Source organism: Xenia sp. Carnegie-2017, unplaced genomic scaffold (assembly GCF_021976095.1).
Source record: "Xenia sp. Carnegie-2017 unplaced genomic scaffold, XeniaSp_v1 HiC_scaffold_2, whole genome shotgun sequence".
Lineage (NCBI taxonomy): Eukaryota > Metazoa > Cnidaria > Anthozoa > Malacalcyonacea > Xeniidae > Xenia > Xenia sp. Carnegie-2017.
Window position 1 is genome coordinate 9,402,285 of NW_025813482.1, and position 16,050 is coordinate 9,418,334.

General features: G+C 32.2%; 3 protein-coding genes and 1 long non-coding RNA gene across 8 annotated transcripts; 2 read left to right on the plus strand and 2 right to left on the minus strand.

Moving 5' to 3' along the window:
• Positions 1-1,322: 1,322 nt before the first annotated feature.
• On the plus strand, positions 1,323-2,584 carry LOC124440034. The gene is made up of 3 exons (XM_046990358.1): positions 1,323-1,464; positions 1,762-1,844; positions 2,192-2,584. Exons 1-3 carry the CDS (start codon positions 1,456-1,458, stop codon positions 2,478-2,480), a joined length of 381 nt encoding a protein of 126 aa, XP_046846314.1. The 5' UTR covers positions 1,323-1,455; the 3' UTR covers positions 2,481-2,584.
• Positions 2,585-5,175: 2,591 nt separating this feature from the next.
• LOC124440176 (U3 small nucleolar ribonucleoprotein protein IMP3-like) lies at positions 5,176-6,033 on the minus strand. Its single transcript, XM_046990510.1, has one exon. The coding sequence runs from the start codon at positions 5,876-5,878 to the stop codon at positions 5,330-5,332; it is 549 nt and encodes a 182-aa protein (XP_046846466.1). The 5' UTR covers positions 5,879-6,033; the 3' UTR covers positions 5,176-5,329.
• Positions 6,014-15,996, plus strand: LOC124440175 (diphthine methyl ester synthase-like). Of its 5 annotated transcripts, none has more exons than XM_046990506.1 (9): positions 6,014-6,347; positions 7,305-7,365; positions 10,217-10,280; positions 10,551-10,659; positions 10,909-11,029; positions 11,199-11,238; positions 11,361-11,464; positions 12,129-12,260; positions 15,411-15,996. In XM_046990506.1, the coding sequence occupies exons 1-9, from the start codon at positions 6,081-6,083 to the stop codon at positions 15,419-15,421; spliced, it is 909 nt and encodes a 302-aa protein (XP_046846462.1). In that variant the 5' UTR covers positions 6,014-6,080; the 3' UTR covers positions 15,422-15,996. The 5 variants fall into 5 exon arrangements, with proteins under 5 accessions (XP_046846462.1, XP_046846463.1, XP_046846461.1 ...); XM_046990507.1 differs by lacking the exon at positions 15,411-15,996 and adding an exon at positions 12,956-13,377 and having other exon boundaries at positions 6,015-6,347; XM_046990505.1 differs by lacking the exon at positions 15,411-15,996 and adding an exon at positions 14,080-14,255 and having other exon boundaries at positions 6,016-6,347.
• On the minus strand, positions 14,236-15,465 carry LOC124440177. Its single transcript, XR_006946588.1, has 3 exons — positions 15,393-15,465; positions 15,138-15,214; positions 14,236-14,626 (listed from the first exon to the last, which is right to left on the minus strand). It is a non-coding gene; the product is annotated as an uncharacterized LOC124440177 (long non-coding RNA).
• Positions 15,997-16,050: the final 54 nt, after the last annotated feature.

Below are 16,050 nucleotides of genomic sequence, written 5' to 3' on the forward strand. Positions count from 1 at the left end.
AACAAGAAATACAAATATTTATTTCCGTCCATAGTAAGCATGACCTTCATTTAATGTCCGCCATTTCTCTAGTAATGATTCACAGTCACCCAAAGTCTAGTGAAGATAGTTAAGGCTCGTGTTTTGACTCACGATTTATCTATTAAATGAGGAGTGAGTCAGCTTTTTTGACATGATAATGATTCATTGTAACTATAAGTAGTGGACTTTGCCAGAATGGGAGAATTCCAAGGTGTATTTACAATAACAATTTTTTTCTTGGCGTAAAAAGAAGCAAGTACAAAAATCGTTTTCAACGAGTAAAGTACATATTTAAAGATTACTAAACCATGCAAACTTTAATTATCGAGTTAATGGCGTGTTATTTTATATATCAACAAGAACTAATTATCAACAACACCCACTTGAATATATAATTATTTGGAACTGATAACTGAAATAATTAAGTTGTGTGTATATTATATCCTTGTCGTGCAGGAAACTCTTGAGTGAATAATGAACCATCCCAGCCACCCCGACAAATTTTTTAATGCCAAAAAACTTCCAAGTCAATCAATAGAGTCTATTATATTAATCCTGCATTTTTTAAATATTTTCAAGAGTCTACAAAGTTATTACACTTCTTAGAACAAAAATTATTGGTTTCAAAAAAACGACTCAGTGCACGTGAATTGAGTCTCCAAGCTTTTTTATGATATTCTTGATAGTTAACTCGTATTATACGACAAAATCATTTTTTTAACTTAAAATAAATTTTTTGTGTATTGAAATTTATGCTGATGAAAAAAGACTTCTTACTTTGAAATAGTAAATGATATGCCGCCAACCAGGAAGTTTGAAATGATGTTGACTATTTCAAACTTGCATTGGTAATATTGATACTCCCAATTAAACAATATTAGATTTTATAAGGACATTCGTAGTTTGCTGATGTACTTTTCTTTGATGAATTTTTTATCATTAAAGTTAGAGTATTTTACATCATAGTACTTGTGCAAGATTGTTTAACTATTGTAAGACCTAAACAAACTTATTTCCTTCTGCATTGTTGTTAAAATGTACTCAAGTAGCTACACTACAATCTATCCTTTTGTACCTCAATGTTCTAATCGGAAAAAATCGCATCTTCTTCTCTTTTTACAATAGGACTTAGCCAATCTGGCAAATTCATTACATATATCTTCAAAAATATTTTAGTATTGATATCTTTTACAATTTAAAGTACATGGCGTTTACATTGTTTCGTTTAGGATGTGTGCATGATTGCGCGTCTAAAATGCAGCTGCGCCCTTATTAAGATTTGAAACATTCCTCATGAATGATGCTTATATATATATGAGCTGATTAACAGCTATACATCAGTATAATAACGAAGACCTTACATCTGTTCTGGCTTGACTCTGTATCAAAGATATATTTATTAAACTTCGCCCTATAGAGACTTTGTCATCAAAGATGTTTAAGGTAATTACATATTAGTTTCTTTTAACTAAGAAGTAAAAAGATGGCTAATCAAAACATTCTCTGCCACATTGCATGAATGATTTTAATCTAAAGGGTCAGCGTTGTGATAGAGTATGAGCAACGATTTTATAAACCCAATCACTTTTAACTCAGGTTTTTGCTATAGTACATTATTTTGTTAGTTGTTTTCAATTTTGTATAATATTGGCCTTAACGAATAAAAAAGTCACGCGATTTGTTTGTGATGTGAGTGTGATGTCATACATCACCTTCAGTTTCATTATTGACATTATCCAGATTTTTGCTTTAACCGTCACGCTTGTCCTGTTCGCTGCTGATGCAAGAAGAATTGACAAAGTATTTTCTGAATACTTAAAAAGGTAAATGATTCACCATCGTCCATCGATTCACCATAGTCCATCGACGTCGAGAACAAAAAATATTTAATTATTTTGTTGACAAATTTTCTTTGACAAAAACAGTGTATTAAGCTTTATACAGCAATTTCTATTTCACAAATGGGTTGGAAAACTTTGAATATTTAGCTTGAAAAGTACCGTGAAAAGTCATCTCATACATGAATAACTTATCACCCTCTTCCCTGCCTTTATTGTTATTTAATTTTCCTCTCCATTTTTGATTTTTAAAATGCTTTCCACTTTCTCAAAACTGTTTTAGTTGTCTATCAAGTTGTAAAATTTAACGAACAATTTCATCTTATTTCCAGTCATGCTGTAAAAAGATATCAAGAACAACAACTCTGTCATGAACAAGTTGTGATAACTACTGTTTATCCTAAAATTTATTTGAATAAAGATGGAAAGTTTCATCCAGACAAGATCAACTCGTTTAAATGTAAACACGATAGAGCAAAACCATTAAGTATCTCTGACTCGAGTGTCATTTGCAAAAGCAAAACAAGACAAGCTAAAGTACTCGAGGCTGACGGCAATGGAAAATTGATAAATATTCATTATATTCCTGTCGGCTCAGATTGTGTTGCATATAAAGTGTAGACGATGTACAAACTCTTGAAAGAATTATCTGTTAGTTAATATTGTATTATATAATAGTTTTAGAACGTAATAATTTATAATTACAAAATTAGAATGATGAAAAATACAATGATTTGTTTCATCTTCAAAAATCTATGCATTTACTTAAATCACTTCAATGAAACTGTTTTAAATTCTAATGATTGTACTCCCCAGACCAGCTGATTCTTATTATTGTCATTTATCAATGTGTATTAAGCCCCTCTACATGTATGTGATTATCATTTACAATTCAATCATTTAGCGTTTACATAATTTTTGTTGAAGGTGTACGCAAGAGCAACTGCCTTGATTTTAGTATTAAACTTCAGTTTAGCCCTTGAGACGCTTTTGTCACTGAATGTTTTAACTAAGAACTAAAAAGAAAGTCTAAAGAGCACTAGTCAAAACATTCTCTGTTACATGTCATCTGTCCACCACATTCAGTTTCATTTTTCGCATCATCTAGATTATTATTACAGCCGTCACGCTTGTCCTGTCATTTTTGTCATTTTATCAATGTGTATTAAGCCCCTCTACATGTATGTGATTATCATTTACAATTCAATACTTTAGCGTTTACATAATTTTTGTTGAAGGTGTACGCAAGAGCAACTCCCTCAATTTTAGTATTAAACTTCAGTTTAGCCCTTGAGACGCTTTTGCCCCTGAATGTTTTAACTAAGAACTAAAAAGAAAGTCTAAAGAACACTAGTCAAAACATTCTCTGTTACATGTCATCTGTCCACCACATTCAGTTTCATTTTTCGCATTATCCAGATTATTATTACAGCCGTCACGCTTGTCCTGTTAGCTGGTGATGCAAGAAGACTTGACAAAATATTTTCTCAGCACTTAAAAAGGTGATGAATGATTCACCGTATGTCTTACACAGGAATTATTCTTATTACATTCGATCAGTTATGAAAAATTTAGGCTGCATTTTCTCGTCTTTTTTATAAAACAAAAACAGGTACGCGTGCGTACATATACAATTTCAAAATAAACCATCTAAATATTACAATGAATTTATTATTATTTACATCAAAATTGTTCAAGATTAAACAAAGTGCTTTGCCGTTATTATTCAGTCACATGACCCAATAACTGTCAATGCCTTTCTGTATTTATTGCTAAATTGCATGTCACGTGACTGTCTCGTAATCAAGACATGGAAATTTATCGTTTTTTAAGATCAAGATATTATATTACTTTGGTTGAAAGCCATTTTTTGAATAAATACATCATCAACAATTTGTATTTCAAATCAGCAGCTAACTAAAATAAAAGAAATGTTTTTTTGCTGGGGAGTGATACTTTTAGAGATATTTTATACCACGAATGTGATCTATCTGAATAACTATCTACATTACCACTTAAAGATGTTTTCAAGGGGATGAGTATACTGGTACTAAAATGCTAAGTTTCTTACAGTCAAACAAGAAGAAAAAAGGAAGGGCCCTCCGTCAAATAGCAATTGGTATTCCCCTATGTTCAACTAGAAAATAGGTTGAATGATCCTGTATTTTAATTCACTATTCTTCTACTAACAACTTGTGTTCACATAAAGTAATTTCATGTTTATACATGGTCGTGTCAGGCGGGGGTGCAGGCCCCCTTCCCAAGTTTGAGCAGACTAGGGCAGTCGGGCATTTTTTGCTTAAAAGTCGTGTGAAAAGATTGAAAAGATTAAAAATGTACCGACTACAACCCCCCCCCCCACCCCTTTAAAAAAGTTGGCCCGAAAGCAAGTAGGCCTAATTTAATTAGAGAATCAGGACAAAAAGTAGCCAATTTTTACATGTTTTACTTCATATATTTATACTAGAATAGGTACTTTAGCATCCACAGCACAATTTAAAACTAAAAACAGAAAATTCAACAAAAATGGAAGAAAAACGGAAGAAACTACATTTGAACAGCTTGTGAAAGCATAAATGAGATGTGAAAAAAACAATAAAGATTTCTTGGGTTCTTTATAAAAAAGCATAAAAATTTCATAAAACTTAATGTAAAAAAAGTCAACAGAGCAGATGAGTAAGTTAAGTTTTTTTCTGTTTTAACTCACAGCTTACGAGACATTTTTTCCTACATGAATATACTCTGTATGTTAATTTTTTAAGAGTATGTTTCTACAACAGGTTCCTCAACAAATGAATGTTTCTATTTCATTGCAAAGTTGTATCATAATAGTATTGATATTGATTTCCCATAAATATGTTTTATTTTCGTATTAATAAATAAATTTTAATGGCAATTCCTGTCCAGGGCTCCTAATGCTTGGTGGCCCTCGGTGACTTACAACCACTACACCTCTGAGTTAAACAATTGATCCTGGACATAAAAAAACAGAAAAAATGTGTTGGTTGGTTGGCATCTGGATGGTTGGCAAAACTTAGTGTTCAACATACTGCATAAAACAAATTAAAAAAATTGATATATTATGAATACACAAATACCATATCTCATAAATATCCCTTAAGACAACAGCATAAAAAGTTCACCAAGTCTCCTACTTCTTTGTGCAAATGCATAGACACAAAACTAAACAATAATTTTGAACAACCAAAGGTATTCAAAAAGAAAACTGTGTTTCCTTAAAAGCAAAACAGGTACATACATAAGCACATATTTGCTAAACAAAAACTACATAAAATAATGAAAAACATTCAACATATAATTTTGATATTTTTAATTACGTAGTTTAGTGAGCTAAACAAGATCAACAAAATGCCAATACTTTACGTTACATTTTCCATATTTCACAAAGTGATAAGACTTCATCAGCCTTTAACAGTTTATGCAAACTTTGTGTGAAACAAGTTAAAAAGTCACATTAGGTCAAAATCATCTTTCATGTCATTATACTCCAAGACATGTTTTTTAATTTTTGATGCATCGGTCCAAGTTATAAAATCTTCCATGTTACGAGTAACAATAAATGCTGGATCAGTAGTTACTTCCGGTCCAACTCTCACATGTCCTTGTTCAATATATTTAACAGCATCTTTTATACTTTGGGTCATTCGTAATTTCATCATCACAACAGGAAGACGACGTCGACAGAACGATGAGGCAGACAACTTTTCACATAAGCCAAGGTTTTTTTTTGTCGGAATTGTACCAATGCCATACAATTTTTCCAACAAAGCGTCAGTACATTCAGTTCTGAACGGATCCTTTGGATTGAGCTCCTTGATTTTATGCGCCAAACATTTAGCCATTTTACACAATTTGTTGTACTTTGTGTAATCTTCACGTCTCTGTATATGATATTTTCGCAAGATCTTTATTTCGCGAACATTGTTGTCGTTTTTCCATGTAATAAAGTCGACTTTTTTTAACAATTTTTTTTCGTGGAACTTTAGTGATCTCACCATGTTGAACACTGCCTCCTGCTTTACTTCATGTAACACTAGTGTAGTGAAACTTTGGGTTCAATGTTTAAACAAATTATCAAACCTGCTGCTTTCCCTGATTTTTTTTAATTATATAATAGAGTTCACAATGTTTAAATTTTTACTTTCAAAACTCTGCAAATTGCAGACGATACAGTTGATAAACGTTTACTTCACTAACATTATGACGTTTATGACGTTTAACATGACGTATTACAAAAATTTACACGAGGTTAAGTGCTCGTGGTTGTTGGTCAACTTTGACATTTCGGTTTACGGACTACCATGTGTAAACCTAAATTTATTATTATTAAAAATGTTGTATTTAATCGGTCTTGGTCTTGGTGATGTGAAAGATATTAGTGTGAAAGGATTGGAAATTGTCAAACACGCAAAAGAAGTCTATCTTGAATCTTATACTTCGATTCTTACCGTGGGTAAAGACGCCTTGGTAAATATTGGTATTAAAATATTGTACGAAATTTTTACTTGCTGAATGTGAGAACTTGGCTTTTGTAAAACAACAACCAAATTGTAACAGTACACAAAATTTTATTTCTTGCAATGAACTCATAAATTTATATACATAATAATGACAGAACTCTTGTAAATTGTTCTGTTAGTACTGGCTTACACAAGATACAGATATGAACAAGCAATTCATGTATATTTTATTGTATAATATGTTGTCAGTCTAAAGAATTAAATAACTTATATGCAAAATGTCACGCAGTTGGATTGTAGCCTTATCTCTTTACCTGTGCAAAGGCCTTCACTACTTGATTCAAGGCTTGTATCCCACTTCTTATAGAGCTTATGTCATGTTTTTGCAATTGAGCTATATTGATAGTTTAGAAGATTTTAAACATATTGTCAATATATTTTATAATTCATAAATTTGTTGTTTGTGCATTTTTAGAGCTCAAATTGGTGATTATTTGCCTTGCAGTGACTTTAAAAAACTAAGGCAAGAGCTTAAGTCTGATGTCATATCAGAAAGATGCTTTAAGAAAACACTGTATTTTACACATAATTTCTTCAAAAGCATAGCTATATTGCTGCATTACCTACATGTATGGCATTTTGTGTTGTGGATGTTCAAAAACATCAAATTTTAAACAAAATACAATTCCTGATGTGATGTCAAAAATGACATTAGTTACAAGTTTTTTTATACTTGTGGTCAAACAATGAAAATGGTCAATTTTTTAACTTGGAGTGCGAAGTTTTAAAGTAGCTTGAACTATCTAAATGGCAGAAATGCAAAAACATGATACAAGCACTTTAAAACCTTAACATTTACTTAATTCTATTCTTTACTTATAAATCCTTTTTAGATAATTTAATGTTTTGAGTTGACAGTTTTTGACTGTGACGGTGACTGTTTGCTTGCGATCTCATTTTATAGGAAGAATATTATGGACGAAATGTGGTTTTAGCTGATCGTGATACAGTTGAAGAAAATTCAGGTAAATACATTTAATCGTTTAAATAATTGTATTTATCAGATAACTTTATATTATAAATGAAAATACATGAGTCATTATGTATAGTAAGAAAACTTTGATTGAAGTGGCAGTTATCGCAGTAATAGAATTTTACATTATATTATCTGCTTTATTGGCTTTTAAAGCATGAAAATGTTACATGAAGTCAGAGTACAAATTAACTGCTTATGCTATATAATGTGCATAACAACTGTCGAAAGGATCTTATCCCTTTTGCAAATGTAGTATATAATAAGTTATTCCCTGCTTAATTAAACGTGGCTCTCCAAATTGTTCAAATAAATTCAATGATCAATGATATAGAAAGCATTACTCAAATCAAGAAAACAGTTCCCATAAAATTCCCATCGTCCAGCTCACGAGGTGCGAACTCACATAGCAGTGCAGCTGTGAATTTTTAATTGAGTTTTGTTTAGGAAGCCATATAGTCCAGAAGTTTCTGGTCCACAACTTTTACATTTGATTTTACCCTTTGCAGTAGTACTTATATTGGTTATATAGGTCTGTGATTTTTGAACAAGATTGTGTTGCCAGATTTGTGCAACTTTTATGGTCTTTCTTAGTCCAGATCATTGAACTAAATATAACTGGATTACTACTTTCGCCCTGAGGTTTGAAACCAAAGTCGGCAGTATCGTTCCCAGTCTTTCCACGCTTCTCATAAACACGGTCCAAACAAAATATTTCAGTGTTTTTGAAGAAATCGTGAAAAAAGGGAAATAAATTGCAAAAAATGCTTTCAGAAAGTTGTAAATCTCTACAGCTCATTTATAGCAATATTTTCACGGTAAGACATCAATAAAGCAACCGTTTTTGTGGAAAAAACGAAGTCAACAAACTGTGATAAATGTAGAGGTTTTTGACATTTTTCAAAGTTGCATTGATATGTTGACATTTCTTAAAAAAATGTTTAACCACTAATGAGACTGACATAAAAACACAATCTAAGAGCACCTAAACGTAAACAAATCTATGTTTTAAAGTACTATTTACTAAAAACATCATAGGCGGCCCAATAAATCACTTAGCTAGCTAAATTGTATAAACAAACGACAACTCGTCCCATTCCATCGTACCAGACTGTGCGCTGTAAACTTTGTATTAATTATTACATATATATTATATATTATGTATTATATATTATATATTATATTTATTATATATTATATATTGTATGTTTTATATTTTATATTTGGACACGCGTGTCTAGAAGTCAGATCACGCAAAATATTGACTTCATTTCGTGTGTTACCGATATATGAGAAGGTAGCCTTCCAGTTATATTTGGTTCAATGGTCCAGATGCCATACTTTTTTTATTGATAAATTGATGACGTAAGATAAGTACCGGAAATAAACTTTACGAATTTTTTTCAGCAACGACTTTCATATTAGAGATGAATGGTTGTAGTGAGGGGGGATGTAAAGAACATGGTAGTAAAAAAGAGGATGTGATGGAAAGAGTGCAATATAATAAAAAACGCTCTGTAGTTGCCAGGAATAAAGGAACAGGCGAAGGGTGAAAAAGAAGAAAATGTGCTAATATACTTATCCATGAAAACAAAATATCACATCAAAGCTTCGGAAGGAGCCATAACAAAATGCGATTTAGATGTGAAATATGGAAAGTAGTTTTGGGGTGGTAAATATGGTGAGATGTTTTTCGTCTTGGTCGAGTAAAGCAACTCGTAGCCATTGAAACAATCCATGAATAGACCTGTGCAAACTCCGCTTTTTCATCTCCGGCTCAAGCCTTTTCTCAAATCTGAACTCCGGCTTCAAACTCCGGTTCCGGCTATTTTATAACTCGAATCACTGGTCGTGGCTGGTTCATTTTGCAAGTCACTGTTCAACAGTTTAAGTTGTATTATTAGTAAAATTTTTACATATAAAGTTAAATTTCCGCACTCCGACTTTGAATCATAAATTAGCATGTGTGAACGCAATCTAGCGTCATGTTGTGTCATCCATAAAATGTTTTATTTTCATGCAAGTTTTTCAATTTTAGCCGATAGTTATCGTTCGTTGATACAAAAATGTTTTGATCAGACACGTTTACCAAAGTTTGACAGTATTTTGCAGCACAAACGGCTGCTGCCAGAGTTTTGCCGGAGATGAACAAACTCCGGCTCCAGAAGGAAAAAATAGCCGGAGCTCCGGCCTAACTCCGGTCTCCGGTACATAGCACTATCCATGATTGTCGTTTTGTGTGGTGTTATGCATACCTGGTGAAGTAAGGTGCTCATTTTGATGCATTTTGTCTGTCGCATGTGGATTTGAAGCGTTTTTATTTTCCAAACAATCATCCTGTAGCACCATGTTACCAAATGTCCACCTTGTACTCATTCCAAACTACCGAGGTTGACATCCTGGTCGGGACCATCCTTGATAGGGATAAGTTTTGATGTGTGATATCCAAGTGATTTTGCATCAGAGTTTAGCGTGAGCCTCATTAGTGAGCCAGTCATAAAAGTGGATGTGTTAAAGTTGCTAGATCAGTTTTAGTTGAGGAGCTATGTCATGGTGTTATATTGGACTTAGTGGGGGAATTGTTTTTCATCCTATTTGTAGAAGCACAAATCCCTGAAGATAAAATAACCGAAAAAATATCTGGTTTACTTGATAAACAGTTTTTAACTTGAACCACTCAATAAATGCTTATTTCATTTGCAAAAAGATCATTGTATAGACGTTTACTTACATCTTTCCTTTGGGCACATGGAATTTTTACGTTTTTCGTGGTCTTAAAGTTTTTAATGTAAATGTTGATATAAATTTGCAATTGAAATCCATTTGTGTTAAAATTGTTTTAGATCTGATATTATCAAATGCCAAGAGTTATGATGTTGCTTTCCTTGTTGTTGGGGATCCGCTGGGGTAAATCATTATTTACACATACTCTTTTTGAAAAATGGCAACAATATAATTAAATTCATGTAACAACTGATGAAAAAATATATTACGAATGAAATTCATACATGTTCCATGTTGTTTCAAGTTAAAAGTTGAATGGGTAAATATGACGAAAAATTTGTTATTAAAGTTATAGTTCCATTGAAAAGAATTCATTAAACGACAGCGGACTTTCTAAAATCAGTTGACAGGTATTCACATTATGACGAGATTAATTTTGAGACATTCTTTTAGGGCGACGACACACTCCGATTTAATTCTGCGGGCCAGAAAGAAAAATATCAACTATAAAATTGTTCACAATGCTTCTATAATGAACGCAGTTGCTTGTTGTGGATTACAGGTACGGTTAGAAAGTGTTATGTATGGTTGGTCTGTATCTTTGATAGTATTAATGATCCAGAATATGGTTAGTCGAACTCTTTGCTAGTTTATTAATGATTGAGAGTATGACTAGGAGATAGTGTATGGTCTATTTGCTGCGTCTATATGTTTAGAGCAAAATTTATTATGAATATTCATATAGATACAAATTCTCTAAATCAAAATAGAATCGAGAGTAAAAATCTTACAACATTGCCTTTAAATTTAGTTGTATAATTTTGGAGAAACTGTTTCTATCGTATTTTGGCAAGATTCTTGGAAACCCGTCAGTTTTTATGATAAAATTGCTTCGAATCGAAAGAATGGCCTTCATACATTGTGTCTTCTTGGTATTTGTACAAGCATTTGTTGAAATTTTTACATTAAGGCAAAGGAACTAAAATTAAATTGATCCTTTGTCATTAAGCTGACATGTCATTAACGTTTGGAGCATAAAAAAGTTTGTTTTACTATGTTGAATATGATGTCTTCAATTAAAATAGTCACGATTTTTTCTAGATATTAAAGTCAAGGAACGGTCAATTGAAAACATGATGAGGTTGGAAATATTATGTAATACTTTGAAATTAATGCTTAAACTGCTGAGCCACAATAAAAAAATGAGATATAAAACCTTCAGTTTCTGGTACATAAATACTCGACGTTCAATAATGTGTTTAGAGGAAGAAAGATTTACGAGCCTTCGCGATTTATGACTGTAGAACAAGCTGCTGATCAACTTTTACAAATTTTAAAGATGAAAGATTTTTCTGATGAAAAACCCGGTGAGAATGTGGATGACAAAATTTTTTTACATATCTCACGTCCTCCCCTTAAATTCGTTAACACTACGTATACTATCGCGCAGTTGGCTATCATGGTAGGAAATCTAGGAATAATTAAGTATGCATTGGTAAGGGCGAACGTAGGCGTTTGGAGAGGTGTGCGTAGGCATTAGGGAGGAGCTTCGTAAGTATTTGGAGAGGTAAACGTAGGCATTGGGGGAGATGAACATAGGCATTGAGGGGGCGTTTGTAAGCATTTTGAGAGGGGAACGTTGGCTTGGGGGTGGGGCGTACGTAGGCATTTGTGGGGTGGGGCGCACGTAGGCATTTGGAAGTGGAAAAAGTTTCAATGACTGTCAACGTTCATAAGATGAGTTTGGAGTTGTTATTTTCGAAAGTCGTGTTTTTTAAAACACTAAGTCGAGAAGTTTTTTGTAAAAGTTGGCTTTCCTGTCTTACATTTTAGGAAAAGTCATCGAAATCATGATGACAATCAGTCATTTCTCGACTATTAGTAAACGTTCATTAACATTGGTTATAAAAGATTATTCCTTTTTGGGGGAAATTAAACTTCATAATTTCAACATGCAGATGCAGTGCATTTATTTGTTTCTGTGTCCATCAGCTGTAACTTTTTGTTGTTTTATAACGTGATGTCTTGCAGTTTATGAAGAAGATACTCTTTGTGTTGCATTGTCTCGTATTGGCTGTGACGATCAGAAAATTGTTTGTTCTACATTAAAAGCCATAAAACAGATTGATATTGGGTCGCCTCTTCATTCACTTGTCATTCCAGGTACTTTACATGATTTAGAAATTGAAATGCTGAAGATTTTTTCATCTGATAGTGAAGTATTGGCTAAATTGGAACAACTACAAAATGACGATTTGAATGAGTAAAATGTAATATCATGTTCAAAGATAACTGGGGGATATCATCAATGGTTAGGACATACTATGGATGATTAAGATAAATGAAGGTGTGATGAATACGAAATTGAAACTTTGTTTTTTGGTTCACTTTGCATTGGTAATATACGTGCATATGTGAATGATGAAATGGAAGATCTATTCTAGAGAAAGTTCTTATGCTTTTTTTATTTTTAAGTTATTTTAAGGTCTTAAATGAACTTTTAAAGACCATCATTAGTAGAAATAGAAAAAGTGAGAGAACGAAAACTGTTTTCAGTCCTCGAAAATTTTCATTTTTGTCAATCGAGTAGCTTTTTCATAATAGTTTTTCATAGAAAAACTATTGAAAAAAAAAACACTATAACAGAAGAAAATGTTTTGCACTTATAACAGAAGAAAAACAAGTATTAATTACTCGTAACGACAGTCGGGTTTATACCCAAGACACCCAGACAACATAAAAATCGCTGGTGATTGTTTGATTATGAACAAGAGTCTAGCACTTCTTGTATACGCGCGTTTTCCGTAAAAAAAATAATCAATTGAATATTAATAAATTAAATGTTCCTTTTCACTTAGACGGTTAGACCCACTGATCTCGAACTTAGATTGGGTCAAGCATCTAGCACAAAAGTTGAAGACAAAAAATAAGGAGCGCCGCCATTACTAAGGGACCAACTTTCGAAAATATGGAGCAAATATATTGTGGATTTATACGAGAATAATGAAGAATTTTCAACATGTAACTGCATAAACATAACTAAGAGATTAATCAGTTTATAGAAGAGCTAAAACACGACGAAATATGATGAAAATGCAGCGATTTTTGTCATCGGTAACTCTACTGTGGTATGGAAAAATTATGGAAAATAGCCCACAACAGTATGGAAATACCTAGAACTTTTGGAATCGTAGTTCAGAAGTACAAACTCATTAAATAATCTTATTTACGATCATAAACTGATCAATCCTTTAAAATTACAAGCCTTTTTTACGAGTGATTCTGAGTGAAACCTGTATGCGTTTTGTTTTATACGGCCGATTATTCTTTCTAACTCGCTTTACTATCGCCACAAAGGTTGTTTTTCACCTTCTGCGTTATCTTAAAGCATAATTTGACCATGTGTTGCTACGTTTTCTATAGTTTTTTAAAAAAATCTTTCGATTTGTTGGTCTCTTAGAAATGGCGGCGGTGGCTTCAAAATTTGTTTACTAAAAAATATAGTGGTGCTTGATCCAATGTTTTTTCGAGATCAGTGGTTAGACCCAACTATTTATGAAACTATTTCTAAGGAATATCCTTCCCTTCGACTGATATTATAAATACTTCTTTCATTGATGTCTTCTAAAACATTACACGAGGAACTTGGCGATAACTATGCACTGTCAATAACAATAACTAGTGTTTTCTCAAAGATTAAAGACAGTTATGCTTATAGTAATGCAAAAAGAAACTCTGATCGACAATGCAGAGGAATGGCAGATTCATCTTTCATATTAGCCCTGTAACAGCTATTGCAAATATTTAATGTCTTAGAGAACACTAATTGCGTCTAGTTGTACCCTTTTTGTTTTACTCAAAGAGGAAGAGTTATGCATAGAAACAAAATTGGCTCTTCTGCCTTTAATGCCAAGGTCTACAATTTTACAAAATTGTAGTTCCCGAAGCTTGTTCAAATTTGATGTTCATTTTCCTTATATAGAACGTCACTGAGGTTAATATATACATTTACGTACATTTCAACAGTATATAAACAAGAGAAATGGTAGAAGGTAGTACGCGCGCAACAATTGAACTGTTTTTTTTTTTAGCTGAACCAATTGGTGATTGTATGGATTTTTTAAAAAAAATAAAAAAATTGAATTTTTGTCGTTGTAATTATTACTGAATTCTTACAGTCTGAAACTATCATGTATGATGCATTATTTAACTAACAGATAATTCTTTCAAGAGTCTTCGTCATCTACATTTTATAAGCAACACAATTTGAGCCGACATCATGCAGATCATGAATGTGTATCAGCTTCCAATCGTCGTCGAACTCGTATACTTTAATTGGTATATTTTTAGTTTCGCAAATGACACTCGAGTCAGAGATACTTAATGGTTTTGCTCTATCGTGTTTACATTTAAGCGAGTAGATCTTGTATGGAAGAAAATTTCCATCTTTATTCAAACGAATTTTAGGATAAACAGTTTCCACAACTTCATGACAGAGTCGTTGTTTTTGATATCTTTTTACAGCATGACTGGAAATAAGATGAAATTGTTAGTTAAATTTTACAACTTGATAGACGACTGAAACAGTTTTGAGAAAGTGGAAAGCATTTTAAAAATCAAAAATGGAGAGAGAAAATTAAATAACTATAAAGGCAGGGAAGAGGGTGATAAGTGATCCATGTATGAGATGACTTTTCACGGTACTTTTCAAGCTAAATATTCAAAGTGTTCCAACTCATTTGTGAAATGGAAATTGCTGTATAAAGCTTAATACACTGTTTTTGTCAAAGAAAATTTGTCAACAAAATAATTAAATATTTTTTGTTCTCGACGAATAAAATTTTTGGCTTGGGAAGGATGATAATACTTTTTAACTAGTTATATATTTACAATCGTAAACAATGCTGAACATCGTTTCTTCTTTATCAACATCTGTTACAACAATTTTTGATTGTAAACCATTTTTTTGTGTAGCTTTTCAGTAATTTATGGTCGATGGTTTTAAGTAAAAAAATGAAGACACTTATAATTACAACCAACCTTCTAAGTTCGAGCTCATCCGGAAACCATCGTCCTTCACAAGCAAGAAAGTACGTCACAGCAAGCACAATAATCAACTAAATTTCAAAATGCTTTAATAAAACATTTGCTGGAACTTTGCTTATGTTCATTTAATCACTGCATTGATAGCGATTCAAATACTACCTTCATGCAAACATTTTGAATATAAACTATACGTATTTTTGAACAGTTTTGCAGTATAAATCAATAATATAGAAATTGAACGTATTTTACCTTCATTGTACGTTGTAGAAACCTTTTGATCATCCTGAGAGATTCAACCAGTGTTATAAATGTGAAGTTTGGAAATGATCTCCAACTATATATACATGTTCCTATGATGACAGCTGAAACAAAAGTTTTTATGTTTTCCTGCTTGTGTTTAGCGTGTGCAAATACAAGCGATGAAATATTGCACCCACTAAAGCAGGACACTTGGAGAATACATCACATTTGACAAGCATTATGTAAAATTGTTGTAATAAATGTCAAGTGTGCACTGTATTAGAAAATAAAATAATTTTTTACCAAATTTGAACTTCAAGTTCGAAATACTAGTCTTGTACGTTTTACTAGTAAATTTGTAAAGTCATTGTAGACTTTAACAGCCATAAATGTATCATTCAATTGCAATTTTGTAACTATCCAGCAATCGACATTTATTGTATTTTATTCCTACTTGATATTTTTTACAAACTTTAAAGTATGTCTGACGAGAACTGTATGGATGTATACTGAATACAACTTAGAATTTCTTTATGTCGTACGTCTCGAATGGCTTGTATCACCTGTTTTTAACGTGGTTAAAATTGAGAAATACAGTTAAATTGAAAATACAGTTAAATTGTTCTCTTAAGATTTTCTAAAGTTTTATACATGCAAGAATTCAATG